Genomic DNA, 13,437 nt, shown 5'->3' on the forward strand with positions numbered 1-13,437 from the left:
GAGTACACCGATATAAACACATAATCTTAATATTAAATTTATGCTAAAATGCTATTATGAGACCTTTAGCACCTCCTATCTTATCAACTATGATGAAAAAATTGAAGGGGGGTTTAGGGGGTATCCATAGATTTTATGGGTGTAGGGGGGACTCTGCACCTACGTTGGATCCGCCCCTGCTTGCCATTGGCATGTTACGAGACTGAGTATGTATATTATCTATAGAAAAACATGGGGTTTGTGAAGATATTCCTGAAAATCTAGGTTTTGATATTGAAAACATAAGCAAAGCCTGATGTTTTCTGTTACATATGTTGCAAAAACATAGGCAAGATGTGCATTTGTACAAAATCACTGGTATTCATGGTTACATGTGTTGATGATATTTCGTCTGTTGATGATATTTCGTCTGCCACTCTGATATGTTTTTCCAGCCGAAGACATACAAAATTAGGACAATAAAAACACAGCCCAACTTATATCATTTCACAGCCCAACTTAATAAGAAAGCCCATGTCATAAGCGGCCCAATCTCCTCAGATGGGCTTGTCGCCATTTCATCCTCTGTCTGCTCCTTTGCCTAATTAATCCCTAACTTCTACTAGCCCATCCTCATCAATGGTAAAAACAAATTAAGGTTATTAAATACTCCCATGTTTCATATTATAAATCAGTTTTAATTTTTTTCCTAGTCAAACCTCTTCAAATTTGACTAAATTTATAGAAAAACTAGCAACATCTACGACACCAAATTAGTTTCATTAGGTTAGTGTTGAATATATTTTGATAATACGATTTATTTTATATTGGAAACTATTACTATATTTTCAATGGGCCTGTTCACTTTGATGCCATTTTCAACCTTAACAAATTTTGGTAATGTTGTCAAAAAAGTGTCTACATTTAGTTTGCTACCAAATTTTGGTAACTATATAAGAAATCCTACTAAAATTTTGGCAATGCCAAATTTTGGTAAGTTTTTTTTGGCGTCAAAGTGAACAGGCCCTATATAAATTTGGTCAAACTTAAAAATGTTTGACTGAAAAAAAAAATCAAAGTTACTTATAATATAAAACGGATGGGGTATTATAGCTTGGGGGCTGCTATACAACGGAATCCCTTTTTTCGAACGGGATGATACCGGTTAGGTATTAGGTATTATGCGTTTCTACCACGTATCAGGTGATACTTGTAAGGTATCAGATGATATCTATCAGGTACCATGCGATTCTTATCACGTAGAGGGTGATACTTGCGAGGTATCAGGTTCTGATACCTAACCGGTATCGGGTGATACCTATCAGGTATCATGCGATTCTACCACGTATCAGGTGATACTTGTGAGGTATCAGATGATACCTATTAGATATCATGCGATTCTTACCACGTAGAGGGTGATACTTGCGAGGTATCAGACGATACCTACCAGATATCATGAGCCGGGCACAAAAGCGTCGTCGCCGGTGGTCCCATCATCCACATCCCACGTCGAAGCTCGTCGCCGGCGGCCACATCCTCCACCGTCCGCGCCACGTCGGAGCTCGTCGCTGGCGGCTGCGTCCTCCGTCATCCACGCCCCACGCCGGAGCTAGTCGCCGGTGGCCGCGTCCTTGTTATCCACGTCCCACGCCGGAGCTCGTCGCCGACAGCCGCATCTTCCACCGTCCACGCCACGTCGGAGCTTGTCACCGGTGGCCGCATCCTCCGCCACCTCAACGAGCTAGCCAAGTATGTGCTCATCGTGCTCCGCGCCGACGACGGCGGCGAGGGCGGCACCTTCGCACTCTACTTCCTCATCTGCACAGCGTCCGCGCTGGGCTCCTCCCCTGCGCCAGTGCCGGCACCGTTGGCGAGGAGCTCGCGGTCGCGGGGCAGTGCGTCGATGGTGCGGGTGTGGGCACCGCAGCCGGTGCCGCCAACGAGGAGCTCATGGTCGCGGGGCAGTGCGTCGACGGTGCGGACATGGGCGTTGCGCCGCCGCCCATGTCGGCCATGCGTGCGCACTGGAGCGGCACCGTGTCCTGCAGAGGCTGCTGCTGCTCGGAACATACATGGTCAGGTACGGCTCCTCTTTGAATATTCAAGGGGACAAAAGGGATCCTGTCCGGACGGGATTATGGAATGTAACATTCCCATATTGCTTAACCCGAATTTCAACCCATGTATGGTCCATTATATACGTATATATAGTTTTACGTGTATTCCGTACGTATATGCTGATGATCTATAGTTCTATACCAAGTTACTCAGTATGAACCGCAAATTATACGGCACGCACTTCTTCCACCACCACCAATGGCGCGTCGATCACCTTGCTCCTCTCCACCACCTTCCCCTTGCCGCCGCCGGCCATCTCCGTCTCCCGCGACGCCATCCCGGCGACGACGTCCCCGCCGTCCGACAAGTACTCCTTCTTGTACTCGTACCTCGTCGCCACCCACACGAACACCGCCAGGTTGATCACCGCGAGCAGCAGCAGGAAGGCGTAGTAGTAGTCGAGGTGCGAGTCGTTGAGGTTGTCGCCGATCCAGCTCTTGCCGGCGCCGCCGCCCCTGGTGGCGCGGTCGACGGCGGTGACGAGCAGGCTGTTGAGGAAGTTTCCGACGCCGAGGCCGCTGGTGAAGAAGGTGGTGCCGAGGCTCTGCATCCCCTGCGGCGACTGCTCGTAGAAGAACTCGAGGATGCCGACGGAGCTGAACACGTCGCCGACGCCGATGAGGATGTACTGCGGCAGCATCCAGAAGATGCTCATCGGGACGGTGTCGCGGGCGGCCGTGGCGGAGGCGGCGCGGATCGCGCGCATGCGGCGGAGCTCCACGAGGCAGGCGCACGCCACCGCCGCCACCTGGAGCGCCGACCCGACGCCGAGGCGCTGCAGGAGCGTGATGCCGCGGGGTTCGCCGGTGCGGCGGCGGGCGAGGGGGACGAGCACGCGGTCGTAGACCGGGATGGAGAGGAGCATGGAGATGGTGATGAAGCTGCCGAGGGAGGCCGCCGGGATGCGGACGCCGCCGACGGTGCGGTCCAGGGTGGTGCCCTGCTTCACGAACAGCGTGTTCACCTGCGCCCAGATGGTGCACGGCACCAGCGTCGTCAGCCACACCACGATCATCCCCGTGATCAGCTTCACCTCCTCCACCTCCGTCACCGTGCACGCCTCCGCCTCCGCCGCCGCCGCCGGCAGCGCCGCCTTGTCCAAGAACCTGTAGCCCCGCGTGTGGTGCAGCCGCCGCTTCGTCCCGGCGGCGGCGTACCACGCCGCGTCGTGCTCGTGCAGCTGATCACCGTGCAGCTGCCGTCTCCGGTTCGCGAACGCCGCCCTGAACACCCTCCCGACGAGCCTCGCGGGGCTGGCGGCGGCGCCCCGGCGGACAGGCTTGTGGCGGTAGAACGGCGTGCCGACGTAGAAGAGCAGCAGCGACAGGGCGAGGCCGGCGGTGGGGATGGCGTAGCCGACGCCCCAGCCAACGTTCTCCTGGACGTAGACGAGGACGAGCACGGCGACGAGGCCGCCGGTGAAGGAGCTGAACATCCACCAGTTGAAGAAGGAGGCCTTGGTGCGGCTCTCCCGGGCGTCGAAGTCGTCGAACTGGTCGGCGCCGAACGTGGAGATGTTGGGCTTGGTGCCGCCGGCGCCGATGGCCATGGTGTACAGCGCCGCGTAGAAGAAGGCCACCTGCGACCGCGTCGCCGGCGCGCAGGCGCCGTCCGGCGTGCACTGCGGGTGCAGCGCCTTGAGGGAGACGGACAACGTTGTCAGAATCATTCCCTGCATTTTAACGGGCTGTTTAGATGAGGAAATAGAAATTTTTAGGTGTCACATGAGACGTTTGACCGGATGTTGGAAGGGGTTTTCGGATACGAATAAGAAAACTAATTTCATAACTCGCCTGGAAACCACGAGATGAATCTTTTGAGCCTAATTAATCCGTCATTAGCACACGTGGGTTACTATAGCACTTATGACTAATCATGGACTAATTAGGCTCAAAAGATTCGTCTCGCAATTTTCTCCCTAACTATGCAATTAGTTTTTGTTTTTATCTATATTTAATGCTTTATGTAGGTGTCCAAAAATTCGATGTGATGTTTTTGGGAAAAAAAATTTGTGAACTAAACGGGGCTATATTGCAGTTACACTAGTGAAAGATGGTTCTGACTTCGATGTGTATATGCCGAAATTAGTGAGCCAAATTTGAGAGGTTATAGAAAAACTATCAGCATCGGAACAAATCCAAAGTCCGACTGTTTAGTAGTATCAATAATGTAGTTAATGGAAACTTTCTAGAACTACAACATCGACATTAAAAGATTATAAGTATTCACTCTATCCCGAAATATTTTATCTTAACTAATTAAAAAATCTATAATTTTTCTTTTGTCACATCGTTTTTCTGTCCGTCCCTTCGCCCGTGTCGTTCGACTTTTTTACAACGTCGCGGTTTTTTTTCCCCACAATTTAGCGTTTTGACGATATTCATGTTTTCATTTTTTCTCTCCACATCCAATACATTTCTGCACATATGGGCCTAAAATTGTAAAAGGGCCCAACGTCTATCACAAGTTGTCTCCCTATTTTAGGCTGTCTCAGTGAAAATATAGCCCATCTTACCAAAAATGTTAATTCTTACCCGCTGGAGCCTGGATGTCATGAAATCCCAAGCCAACATGTATAGCCCATCTAACCTGTGTATATGCAGAGCCCACCTAATTATGTAGCCCTCATTCGAATTTTTATTATTATTTGAATCTTTTGTTAATTTTTAATTCTGAAAATAAACCCCTAAACTTATTTTCAAAATCTAAAAGTTTTACCTACGCCACCCTACCTGCTGTGACGAAACTGCTACGCCACCCGCAGTGAGCATGCTTGTTTTGTTTGGCCATGTCAGCTAAGATGTACAGCGAAAGAATGGTACCATGCCAGCCAGATAGATATAACAAACCAGTAAGTTGGGGTGACGTGGCTAAAGGTTCAGATTTAGAAATAAGTTTTGGGAGAGTTTTTTAAGTTAAAAATTAAAAAAATTCAATTTTTTTTTGAAAAGATCGTTCACACATCATTTATCCTTCCTAAGTTATCAAAGTGTTTCAAAAAATATTTTGAAGAGAATTGTCAGATTATACATTAACGCATCATATATAACCAGGCAAATATACCTGGCTGGGAATGCACAATGCGCAACAGCACGGAAGAAAAAAATAGTCTCTAAATCTTTTTCCCCCCATCTCCTTAAGTCAGTTTGTTGTGTTTTACGACCTCCTCACATTTATTTAGGCTGTGTTTAGTTTCACACTAAAATTAGAAATTTAACTGAAATTGGAAGTTTGAAGAAAAAAGTTGGAAGTTGGTGTGAGTAGGAAAGTTTTGATGTGATGGAAAAGTTACAAGTTTGAAAAAAAAGTTAGGTACTAAATAAGGCCTTAGTTAGAACATCCTTATTTTTCTAGATATTTATAAGTATTGGATGCTTATTTATGTTCATGTAAAAGAAGGATTGTTCATGAAGAAGATGTAAACTTGAGTTTCAGTTACTAAAGATTTCATTTTATTTATTTATTACAGAAGGCTAAATCACTATCAGGACAATAATTATCTTCGGTTCTCCCAAGTAGTTTCACACAATCGTTGGCCGTACATAGTTTCCTGCTTGTTGACACTATAAAAAACTATTTTTCCATGCGGTCAAATTGATTTTTCCGTGCGGAGGTTTCCCCCGTCTAGAGCCATGCGTCTGGAAAAATGAATATTTTCAAATGCGGACGGCCCAACCGCACGGGATAATCATTTTTCCGTACGGTCGGGTTAAGTACCCGCACGGAACCAAAAATAATAAAAAAAAACGAAAAATCACCGCCCGCCCGCATCCGGCCGTTGCCACCGCGAGCTGACGAGCCCGCCGGCCTCCCCCGAGCTCACCGGTGACGGATCTGCTTCTACCGCGCCCACCGACGACGGATCCGTCTCCCCCGGGCCCGTCATCGTTGTCATGAGCTCGCCGAGGTGAGCCGGCGTGGTCGTCGTCATTGTCGTCGTCGTTGAGGCGGGCCTCCCAAGGCAGCGGTGAGGACGAGCAGCCGCCGAGCCGAGCTGCCGCGGCGCCTCCGCCAGCAGCCGCCGCCGCTTCCTCGTCGCCTCGCCCGCTCGCCGCCGCGCCCGCTCGTCGCCTCGCTCGGCCACCACCTCGCCCGCTCGTCGCTGCGACCAGCCGCCGCCTCGCCCGGCCGTCGCCGCGCCCGGTTCGCCACCGCGACCAGCCGTCGCCTCGCCCGCTCGCCGCGCCGGCCCGCCACCTCGCCCGGCTGTCGCCGCGCCCGGCTCGCCGCCTCGCCAGCCTGACAAAGGGGAAGGGGAGGAGGGGAGGGGGGAGGAGTGGAAGGTGTGGAGGGAGTTGACTGGGAAGAGATAAGGTAGAGAAAGGAAGAGATAAAGGTAGAGAGAGAGGGGGTAGTTGAGAGATAATAAAAGGGAAAAAAAGTAAGAGATAGAGGATGCGAAAAATTTGAAGTGTATGGGAGGGAAAGGAGGGAGGTATTTTCCTGTGCAGCCCACTTAAAAAGCCCGCACAGGAAAATCGATTTTTTCGTACGGTCCACTTAAATCGATTGCACATGATAATGATGATTATCCCGTGGGGTCGGATTAGGAGGCCCGCATGGGAAAATCGATTTTCCTGTGCGGGCGATAGCCCCACGCCAGTCCTTTCATTTTTCTGTGCGGTTCTACTTACGAACCGCTTGGAAACAAAAGGGGTGGCGTCCAGGAAAATCTATCATGTAGTAGTGTGAGTAGAATACCATTCATAGCTAGAGATAGAAACCTATGCTAAGTTATTATATCATCGGTAGTAGCACAATTTATTTATTACCTGGCGAGCTCCGCAGCGGCGCGGGCCTCTTCCCTCCTCTCTCTCTCATTCTACAACAGATCCGGTGGTGGCTAGACAAAAGCGGCTATGGCAGCGTGGAAATTTCAACCGTGGTGGTGGGCCGATCGAGCTCTTCGTCTTAGGTGATGTGGATTTGTGATAACCACATGCTTAGTGGCAATTAAAGCTCGAGCCATCGATGAGCTCAGCGGCATCTAAGAGTAAAAGCAGGCTCGGTTGCCCGTTTATTTATATTACTAAAGATTTTCATTTTTTTTATTTATTACAGAAGGCCAAATCACTATCAGGACATAATTATCTTCAGTTCTCCCACGTTGTTTCACACAATCGTTGATCGTACGCAGTTCCTGCTTGTTGAGTAGAATACCATTCATAGCTAGAGATAGAAACATGTGCTAAGTTCTTGTATCAATCAGTAGTATCACAATTTATTTATTACTTGGCTAGCTCCGCAGTGGTACGGACCTCTTTCCTTTTCTCTCTCATTCCACAATGGATCCGGTGGTGGCTAGACAAAAGAGGCTGTGGCAGCATGGAAGTTTCAACCGGTGGTGGTGGGCCGATCGAGCTCTTCGTCTTCGGTGATGTGGATTTTGTGATAACCACATGCATAGTGGTAATTAAAGCTCGAGCCATCGATGAGCTCAGCAGCATCTAAGAGTAAAAGTGAGCAGGCCCGATTGTCCATTTATTTATATTACTAAAGATTTCATTTTTTTATTTATTATAGAAGGCTAAATCACTATCAGGACGTAATTATCTTCAGTTCTCCCACGTTGTTTCACACAATCGTTGATCATGCACAGTTCCTGCTTGTTGAGTAGAAAGAATGCCATTCATATATAGCTAGAGATAGAAACATGTGCTAAGCTCTTATATCATCGGTAGTAGCACAATTTATTCATTATTTGGCAAGCTCCGCAACGGTGCGGGGCCTCTTCCCTCCGGCCTCTCTCTCATTCCACAACGGATCCGGTGGTGGCTAGGCAAAAGAGGCTGTGGCAGCGTGGAACGTTTCAACCGGTGGTGGTGGACTGATCGAGCTCTTCATCTTCGGTGATGTGGATTTTGTGATAACCACATGCTTAGTGGCAATTAAAGCTCGAGCCATCGATGAGCTCAGCGGTATCTAAGAGTAAAAGTGAGCATGCCCGGCTGCCCATTTATTTATATTATAAGTTTAGTATGATATCAATAAGTAAAAATAATATGTAAAATAGCTAGATAACATAGGTTTACGTAAGTTAATATGGTTTATAATAATTTAAATTTAAATAGTATATAGAATGGTGATTAAAATGTAAAAGTAAGGTGATATGACTTTATGAAAGAACAAAAGTATTGAGATAGTTTGGACCATAGATTAATCAGCTAAAGGCTAAAAATAATTGAGGTGATATGAATAAATGAGAGGAGAAAAAGAGAGAGATAATTTAGACCATAGATTAATCATTTATGCACTAAAAACAATTGATATGATATGGCTTAATGAGAGAAGAGAGAAATAACATTAACTAAGTGAGGATGAAATATATAGGTATATAGCATATTATAGAAAATAATAAAGATATATATTAAAATATTATGTGAATTATGTGGAATGATGATTTAACATGCTTGCATCTTAAAAGCTCTAAAATTTAATAAATTACAAAATTATAGATAATATAACATGTTTGCATGATGTTTAAATTTAATATTTGTTAGTGGATAATGACGTGACATCTTATTAGTGGATGATAAGACGGAACCTTTATATGTTAAGATTTAGTAATTAATGGGTTATGAGGATAAGTGGATTCGCAAGCTCCGCTTGCACGGTTGCACCCGCAGCAGCAAAGATCGAGCAAGGACAATGTGCTCTCCTAGGCTCCTAGCCACTGCTCATTCACGTTTTTAGATCTAAAGTTCTAGACATGAGCTCGCGAAGGTAAGTTCATAGATTGAGGGTAGGGGTTGTGGTTGTGTTGGACCACACGTGTCGCGCATTTCGCTCACATGGTCCGCGACTGTGTAGTGTGGCTCCAGGCTCCACTGCCAAGTGGACTTAGGCTCTGTTTGCAAGATCGATTAGCTAGGCTTTCTCTACCACATTAAATGAGAATCATGAACTATTAATGTGCACATCATCTAAAACTTGTTTATCTAATCTATCGTATATTTACCCAAATTACACACTCTAGTTATTTTTTAAGTTGTAGTGTAATTATATTATAACTAGTATGTAAATATAATGTAAGTAGAATATAACTATAGAATATTCTATAAGTATGTAGCTATAGTATACACTCTAATTTTTCCCTTCTCACTTCATGTTAAAAAAATAATCAACTGGTTTAACTGAGCAGTGAGAATGAGTAACATGCATTGTGTTCTTGGGCTATAAACGGATTGTCACCGGCAACAATAGCTCTGTTAATTACCCAAGTTAATATATATGTACCACGGTCACACATGTTATCCTAATTTAATAAACTAACGTTGTGTTTGGTTCATATCCCGTAAATTGCCACAACACAAATCTTGAAGGGGACCAAGTAATCCAGAAATCGTTTGTAACTAATTAAGGCGAAAAATTTAGAGACAATATTTTAGCAAAACCAAATTGGGAAGGCTCATTCAAACTCAGTCTTAGATGTGTTGGGTCAGGTCGGGTCGGGGCACCCGAGCCCTCGCCTAGGCATGGCCTCTGCTTAGGTGGAGCCGTCGAGGCGTGTAAGTGAGCCAGATGCCCAGAGCCACTCCACCATGCGTGGATCTATGGTAGAAGGGCAGATGTCTCAGGCGACACTGACGACTTTAGGCTAAACCTATAGCAAAACTGTTTATCCATATGTAACATGTTATAACACTTTGATCTAAATATAATTAGCAAACTATAACACTAACGAATTGATTTTCTCATCGCGACTGCTCACTACCACAAACGGTGCACGGGGAACGCTCCAACAACACAGCAAGAGCAAAGGTTTCTGTTCCGGATTGTGTCCTGTTTGCTGCGTCCACACCGGAACTAACCACACGCGCGCGCACAGGCGCAATCATCAGTCGCGCACGTCTCAACCGAAAACAAAACAGAATAACGGACACACGCGCGCAAAACGTCTCGCGCGGACGACGCGGGGCTGCGTCTGCGTCTGCGTCTGCGTCTGCGTCTGCGTGCACCATGCATACGTACTACTACCACATCGGTCGAGTTGGGGGGAGAAACTGCCTCGGCGCACGGCTCTGCGCTGCGCTGCTATGCTCCGCGTACACACACTGGCTCCGTCCATCCATCGGGCCCCCTCTCCCGTTGAAAAGGCTACACGAAAGATTCCCCCAAATAATTCGCGGTTGCTTTTCCCCCTCTCTATCTCTCTCCCAGCGCGGCGGACCAGTTTTTCCGCACAGGTCGCGGTCCTCATCCCAACTGACAAAAACAGGTGGGTTTGGATGTCGACCAAAGCTACGTGCTAAAGCTGCCTTTTGCACTCTCGCTCCGCCTCCGCCCATGCCCATGCGCGCGCTTCTCTCGCTCGTGCGATCGATTGACCATTATTTTGTCACGCACGCACTCAACTCGCATTAGCCGCCGACCCCCACTAGACGGACGCTAGTAATGCATTCCTGTGCGTGCTTAACAGTTTTTTTTTTTTTAAAAAAAACGCTACTACCTTTTGCAAGAGCCAATGAGGATAGCAGTGGTTCCAATTTGTTATGAGGCTGATTTCCTCAAACTTTCTCTCAGTTTTGTAGAGATGGAATTAATTGACCTGATCTTCTACTACCAGATAATATAGCTGTTTTGTTGGATCGATTGGTCTGAAGGAAAAGTTAGCTAGGTATATACGGTGCATGTATGGATCGAAGGAAGGTATACGTACCGTGAGGTAGATGATGGAGGAGACGGTGAAGGTCCAGAAGCGGCCGAGGAAGGCGTCGGCGATGTAGGCGCCGGCGATGGGGGTCATCCAGACGGAGCCCGTCCAGTTGTTCACGTTCCGCACCGACGACACCGTCTCCTCCCGCAACTCCGTCGTCAGGTACACCACCAGGTTCGCCGCCACCCCGTAGAACGCCATCCGCTCGAACGCCTCGTACCCTGCACTACTTGCATATTTTCTTTCTTAATTTCTCACCCAAATATCTCTCTCTATATATATAGCAGATCGATCAAAGCTTTTTACCTACTAGGAAGGAGCAGGCCTTCCAGCGGCCGGTGCGAGCGGCGACGGCGGGCCGGCCACGGAGGTCGACGGAGCCGTCCTTGGTGAACTCCTGCTTGGCTTCTTCTTCCATCTCGATCTCTCTCTAGCTAGCTATCTGCGTCAGTCTGTCACTCGACCTGTGTGTCCAAATGTGCTTAGGCCGGAGCAGAGAGAGTGAGAGACCAGGATTCAACAGGAGATACATATATATATAGCGCGTGGCTGGGCTGACTGCTGAGGCCGAGGCGTACCAACACCTATAGCTGTAGTAGGTGTTGTACGTAGGATAAAATCATATTTTCTGGTTTTGTGGCCACGGTTAAGCTGATACAGACGTGCATTATTTGGAACGTGGACCTCGATCTCGTGGTGTAGTAAACTACTTATACAGCTTAATTAATATTGTAAGGGAGCAAAATGGTAGGCTCCAAATAATCTGTCCATGTAACAATCTCGTACAGTAGCATTACCATTATTTGTTGGAGCCATTCCCCAATCGCCCAGCACCAAAGCTTGTCTCATTTTGTGCAAGAAAGCGAGGTTCCACTTTTGGGCCAGGCATGGGCTAACCCACTGCTTGTTGGGCTGATCACTGCGTGGGCCTTTATACTCAGGTGGCCTGGGAGACTAGTGTAATTCAAAGACAAAAAGGCCATGGAGTGTCAGCTAGCGCTCGTCGTCGATTTTACTCGTTGCCAGTGACGTGGCAGCGTCGAGGAAGTTTGCTCGTAGTCTAGCGTTTTTATCCTCTTCCCTAGTGTGTATTATAATGTACAGAAAGAAAGCCCACATTACTCTCTGTTTATTGGAAAAATACACGGAGAGTGAGAAGTAAGAGGACACGCACTATTACAGACCCTTCCATCTGTGACGGCCTCTAACATGTCTGGAATTAGCGGGTCGTTACAAGAAAGTCATTTCAATCGGACCGAAAAAACGCCCGATAGAGATATGGTCGCACAGACATGCTAGATGGGCATAAAACTCAGGCCCGTAATGAATGACGACACCTATCAGTGACTGGCCGTAATTTAGGCCCGATTGAGATAACATTCCATATCTAAATCGGGCCCCAAGTTGGAGCCCGTCATAGATAATGGTCATCTGTGACGGGCACCAACTTAGGACCCGATTGAGATAACCACTAGGCCTGTCATAGATGACTCATTCGTGACGGACATTGTACTAATGCTTGATTGAGATGACATAATCTCTAGTGGGTTTCAACTAATGTTCGTCACCGATGAGTATTTTTCCATTTTTCATATAAAATGTTTATATTTGTAAGTTGACCTGTAGCAAAATAATTAACTGCAGTATAATAATTAATTTTATGAGTCAAAATATTTTTTCGGGTAGTAAATGATTTCAAATGGAAAAATTGTCAACAACAAAGTTGTATAACTTATCAAGATTTACAACTTCTAGTTTGGTCATTTTTTATATAACTTTTTTTTGAACCGTTTGAATTTGAATTTGAAAATATGACAACTTCAAACAATATTTCAAATACTAAATGATTTCAAATGGAAAAATTGTTAACAACAAAGTTGTATAACTTATCAAGATTTACAACTTTTAGTTTGGTCATTTTTCTATATAACTTTTTTTGAACAGTTTGAATTTGAATTTGAAAATATGATAACTTCAAACAACATTTTTGAAATACTAAATGATTTCAAGCTAAAAAAGTCATCAACAACAAAGTTGTATAACTCATTAATATCTATAACTTTTATTTTGGTCATTTTTCTATATATCATTTTTTTGAATAGTTTGAATTTGAATTTGCAAATATGACAACTTCAAACAACATTTTCAAATACTAAATGATTTCAACTGAAAAATTCATCAACAATAAAGTTGTATAACTCATCAAGATCTATAACTTTTATTTTGGTAATTTTTCTATATAACATTTTTTGAACAGTTTGAATTTGAATTTGTAAATATGACAACTTCAAAAAACATTTTCAAATACTAAATGATTTCAACTGAAAAAGTCATCAACAACAAAGTATGTTGATTCTTGACCACATCCTAGATGAGAGACTCTTTAAGGTTCATAATAGCTTCCGTCATGCTTATGCTTTCGGTATGTTTCAAATGCGCTCGGCCGTGTATAGAGATGCTTTAGTGAATAGTCCCCCTTTTGTCTCTGCCACTGCAAGAATCGTAATTTTGTCTGAGAGTCCTTAGGGAATAGCCGAAGGCCACTCAGGAACCTATCAAGTGGGCAACGGTGCTATATCTAACTGAGTGTACATGCCACTACCTTCGGGTATTGGATGTAATGGCCGATGGTTTTGTTTATCTCCGAAGGTTTGCTCTTACCCCATCGGTAACAGCCGCTAGTG

General features: G+C 45.9%; 1 protein-coding gene across 2 annotated transcripts; it reads right to left on the reverse strand.

Moving 5' to 3' along the window:
- Positions 1 to 1,914: 1,914 nt before the first annotated feature.
- Positions 1,915 to 11,275, reverse strand: LOC127775061 (protein NRT1/ PTR FAMILY 5.1). Of its 2 annotated transcripts, none has more exons than XM_052301376.1 (3): positions 11,060 to 11,169; positions 10,757 to 10,979; positions 1,915 to 3,769 (listed from the first exon to the last, which is right to left on the reverse strand). In XM_052301376.1, the coding sequence occupies exons 2-3, from the start codon at positions 10,952 to 10,954 to the stop codon at positions 2,264 to 2,266; spliced, it is 1,704 nt and encodes a 567-aa protein (XP_052157336.1). In that variant the 5' UTR covers positions 10,955 to 10,979; positions 11,060 to 11,169; the 3' UTR covers positions 1,915 to 2,263. The 2 variants fall into 2 exon arrangements, with proteins under 2 accessions (XP_052157336.1, XP_052157335.1); XM_052301375.1 differs by having other exon boundaries at positions 1,917 to 3,769; positions 10,757 to 10,974; positions 11,060 to 11,275.
- Between the last annotated feature and the right edge of the window lie 2,162 nt (positions 11,276 to 13,437).

The sequence above is a fragment of the Oryza glaberrima genome, chromosome 5 (genome assembly GCF_000147395.1).
Source record: "Oryza glaberrima chromosome 5, OglaRS2, whole genome shotgun sequence".
Taxonomy (NCBI): Eukaryota; Viridiplantae; Streptophyta; class Magnoliopsida; order Poales; family Poaceae; genus Oryza; species Oryza glaberrima.